Raw genomic sequence first — 4,206 nt, 5'->3', positions numbered from 1 at the left:
ACTCATTCCATTACATATCAGACTACATTTAGGAAGTTTTACAGCCCATTCTACAGCGGGTTACAATCAGGAAAGGTCTCACAATGCTCATAGCAAACAGCAAGCAAAACAGACTTCTCAGCAATTGTATTTCTTATCAAAGATCCATAATAAGCAGAAAAGAGAACCTAGCTTTAAACTAAGGCAGGGCTGTCATTTGGATTCAAAGCTGTTCCTTTCATTCCCCCCTTTTCCTTGTGCCTAAAGAGCCAATCTTGGATCTTCAGTTTTCTATTTGTAATGTCTCGAGCGGTTGGTACTGAGTTCGTAAGACCATTAATTGTACAGCATTGAACCTGTCTTGGACAAAATTAATAATTTTGTTTATGATGCAGAGGCCTAATGTGAGAGCGAGAAGTAGAATGGCCAGAGGCCCAAGTAAAGCGGAGAGCAGGATAGTATTATAGACTTCCTGGGTTTCTAAATTAGAAACCTCCCAAGTTAAAGTATAGGGTATGTGGGGGTTGCCTGCAATACTTATGAGTCCGTAGGAGGTGAACAGGAGCACGCTAATGAGTGTTCCTCCGATCATTGTGGGTCCAGAGCTGCAGCAAGTCTTGGTATGGGACACCCAGGCCTTTGGTCTCAGCCGGTTTTCGGGGTCAGGTTTTCGATGCAGAGTCAATTTTAAAGGATGGGTCTTACTCTGGTCAACCGTCCAGGCAGTGTTGGCTTCTGGCACGAAGTCTTCTCGAACCGCAAAGGGATCAGCTGGTCGGGCGTGGGTGTAATGGATCCAGGTAGCAATCCCGTCGACTTTGAGAGCAGTGGGTGTGGTTAGGATCACAATGTAGGGTCCCTTCCACCGTGGTTGGAGGGTCTCTTGCTTGTGTCTCCGCACGTATACCCAATCTCCGGGTCGGTAGTGATGCGGCTCAGGAGGGGGCCCGTTCTCATAAATGGCTCTCAATCTAGGCCAAACTTCCTGGTGGGTGTGCTGGAGTTCCCTCAGGGAAATAAGTTTATGATCATCAAATTCAGTTAACACATTAGACTGTAGGTTGGGAATTATAGGGGGGGGGCACTCCATACATGATTTTAAAGGGGGTTAATCCCAGTTTGTAAGGGGAGTTCCGCACCCTGAACAGAGCGTAGGGGAGTAAGACTACCCAATTAGCGCCAGTCTCTATGGTCAATTTAGTTAAGGTCTCTTTTAGAGTTTTATTCATTTTTTCTACCTGTCCTGAGCTTTGGGGTTTATATGCACAATGTAGTTTCCAATCAGCCCCAATAAACTGCGCTATCCCTTGTATTACCTTTGAAATGAATGCTGGTCCGTTGTCTGATCCTATTAGGGTAGGGAATCCGTACCTGGGTATGATGTCTTCTAACATTTTCTTTGCTACTATCTGCGCAGTCTCATGTTTGGTGGGGAAGGCCTCTGTCCATCCTGAAAAGGTATCTATAAACACTAACAAATATTTATATCCATATTTTTCAGGCTTTACCTCGGTGAAGTCTACTTCCCAATAGGCTCCCGGCCTGGTTCCGCGGGTTCTGGAGCCAGGGTTTTTCCCGTGGTTGGTGGCGTTAGTTAATTGACAAGCTTTACAGCTAGTAACTATCTGCTCAATTTTTGTCCTGGAGTCTTTAATGGTGATCCTAGCATGTCTTATTAAGTCTTGCATTTTTTTTTGTGCCCATATGAGTGGCTCGGTGCATCTTGGATAAGACTTTATTTCCCATTTTTTCTGGGAGGATTATGCTACAGTCTGCTGCTCTCCACCATCCGTTAAGGCACTGAGTTAAAGGTAATTTTTGGATCCAGTTTAGGTCTTCTTTAGTGTAGGTGGGATTTTCTGGTAAACTAGCTGAACCGGGGTCTGGTAGGGTGGTCATTAAGGCACAGTCCACCTGTAAGGCTGCCTCTCGGGCCACCTGGTCAGCCAAATTATTTCCTCTGGCCACCGGTGTGACCAGTTTTTGGTGGCCTGGGCAATGTATGATGGCTAGTTGTTTAGGCAGCCAGAGTGCCTTTAAAAGAGCCAATATTTCTTCTTTGTTTTTGATAGTTTTCCCCTCTACAGTTAACAGTCCCCTCTCTCTGTATATAGCTCCATGTGTGTGGGCCGTAGCAAAAGCATATCTGCTATCGGTATACACGTTTAGTTTCTTGTCTTTTCCCAAAGTCATTGCCTTGGTTAAGGCCACAAGTTCAGCTCGTTGGGCAGAGGTGCCAGCTGGCAAAGGCTCTGCCCAAACAGTCTCAGTTTTAGTTGTGACTGCTGCCCCCGCGTACCTTTGACCTTGATGTACAAAGCTGCTGCCGTCAGTGAACCAGGTAACCTCGGCGTCTGGCAGCGGGTGATCCTGTAAATCTTCCCGAACTCCATGAACCTGTGCCAATATCTCAGCGCAGTCATGGAGGGGGGTATCCAAGTCCGGGTCTGGTAACAGGGAGGCAGGGTTTAGTGTTCGGGGGGGAGCATAAATGATTCTGAGGGGATTTAATAATAGTCCCTGGTAGTGAACCAGTCGGGTGTTACTTATCCATCGGTCAGGAGGTTGTTTGAGGACTCCCTCGATGGCATGAGGGGTTGTAACATGTAACTCTTGTCCCATAGTTAACTTATCAGCATCCTTTACCATTAGAGCTGTAGCAGCGATCATACGGAGGCAAGGGGGCCAGCCAGCCGCTACTGGGTCTAGTCTTTTTGAAAGATAGGCAATGGGCCTGGGCCATGGACCAAGGAGTTGCGTTAGCACTGCTTTGGCTACCCCCTTGTTTTCATCTACGAAGAGATGAAAGGGTTTGGAGACATCGGGGAGCCCTAAGTCTGGCGCCGACAATAGGGCGAGTTTGATTTGCTGGAAAGCCTGCTCAGTTTTCTCTGTCCACTCAAAGGGCGCCTGTTCTCGGGTGACCAGGTAAAGAGGCTTAGCTATCTCGGCGAACCGAGGTATCCACAAGCAGCAGAACCCGGCCGATCCCAGGAATTCTCTTACCTGCCTTCGCGTTGTGGGTCGGGGGATGCGGAGGACGGTTTCCTTCCGTGCATCAGTGAGCCATCGTTGGCCTTCTCTTAACAGATACCCCAAGTAGGTTACCTCGGATCTGCAAATTTGGGCTTTCTTTGCTGAAGCCCGGTACCCCAGGGCACCAAGTGTCCGGAGGAGATTTTTGGTGCCTTGCAAGCAAGCTTCGGCAGTCTCAGCGGCGATTAAAAGATCGTCAACGTACTGCAAGAGAGTCACTTTGGGGTTTTGATTCCGGTACTCACCCAGATCCTCGTGAAGTGCCTCATCGAACAAGGTGGGTGAGTTTTTAAATCCTTGGGGGAGCCGGGTCCAGGTGAGTTGCCCATTTATGCCTCTCTCAGGATTGGACCACTCGAAGGCGAAGAGCTCTTGACTTTTGGGGGCCAGAGGCAGGCTGAAAAAAGCATCTTTTAAATCAAGGACAGTATACCATTGTCTTTCTGGGCTGAGGGCACTTAGGAGTGTATAGGGGTTGGGTACTGTTGGGTGTATGTCCATGACTCGGCGGTTAACTTCTCTCAGATCTTGTACCGGACGATAGTCCGCACTGTTAGGTTTTCGTACAGGCAGCAGGGGGGTGTTCCAGGCTGAATGGCAGGGACGCAAGATGCCTAAGTCTAGGGGGCGACGGATATGTGGCGTGATGCCATTTCTGGCCTCCATTGACATTGGGTATTGTCGGACCCGAACTGGATCTGCCCCCGGTTTCAGTTCTATGAATAGAGCTGGGCGATGTTTAGCCAACCCCCGGTTTCAGCCCATGCTCCTGGAAACTGTTGGAGCCAGGGCTCTATGTTTTAACTTTGTGAGGGTGGCCCCTGGTGGAGTCGATATTCATCTTCTAATCTTAGAGTAAGTGTGGTAATGGGTTGGTTGTGAGGGCCAGTCACTTGGGGGCCCCCTGGCGTAAAATGAATTTGGGCCCCCCTTTTTAGTGAGTAAGTCTCTTTTTAATAAGGGGCATGGGCTGTCGGGGATGACTAGGAAGGAATGGGTGACCTTTCCATTTCCTAGGTCCACAGTCCTCTGGGTGGTCCAGGGATATTTTTTATTCCGGTAGCCCCTTGGACCCAGGAAGATTTTTGAGAAATTTTTCCATGGGGCCTGATCAAGACCGAATGTTGTGCTCCTGTGTCAACTAGAAATTGAACTGGGTTCCCCTCCACTTGTAGTGTTACCCTAGGTTTG

The 4,206-nt window shown here is 48.6% G+C and overlaps 1 protein-coding gene across 1 annotated transcript; it reads right to left on the bottom strand.

The window, feature by feature from the left end:
• Positions 1–222: 222 nt before the first annotated feature.
• LOC144614359 (uncharacterized) lies at positions 223–3,777 on the bottom strand. Its single transcript, XM_081791246.1, has 4 exons — positions 2,986–3,777; positions 2,279–2,426; positions 1,296–1,441; positions 223–976 (listed from the first exon to the last, which is right to left on the bottom strand). The coding sequence occupies exons 1-4, from the start codon at positions 3,685–3,687 to the stop codon at positions 263–265; spliced, it is 1,710 nt and encodes a 569-aa protein (XP_081647372.1). The 5' UTR covers positions 3,688–3,777; the 3' UTR covers positions 223–262.
• Between the last annotated feature and the right edge of the window lie 429 nt (positions 3,778–4,206).

This window comes from Panthera onca, chromosome E1 (assembly GCF_046562875.1).
Source record: "Panthera onca isolate mPanOnc1 chromosome E1, mPanOnc1 haplotype 2, whole genome shotgun sequence".
NCBI lineage: Eukaryota > Metazoa > Chordata > Mammalia > Carnivora > Felidae > Panthera > Panthera onca.
The sequence above is the reverse complement of the archived record's forward strand: the minus strand, read 5'-3'. Positions and strand labels throughout refer to the sequence as shown.

Coding starts and splice junctions, on each gene's coding strand:
- LOC144614359 (XM_081791246.1), bottom strand. CDS start 3,687: ATGTCAATGGAGGCCAGAAATGGCATCACGCCACATATCCGTCGCCCC. Junction 1,442..2,278: donor TTTGTACATCAAGGTCAAAG/GTACGCGGGGGC, acceptor TAGTGTTTATAG/ATACCTTTTCAGGATGGACA. Junction 977..1,295: donor GACCAGCATTCATTTCAAAG/GTAATACAAGGG, acceptor AGGGAACTCCAG/CACACCCACCAGGAAGTTTG.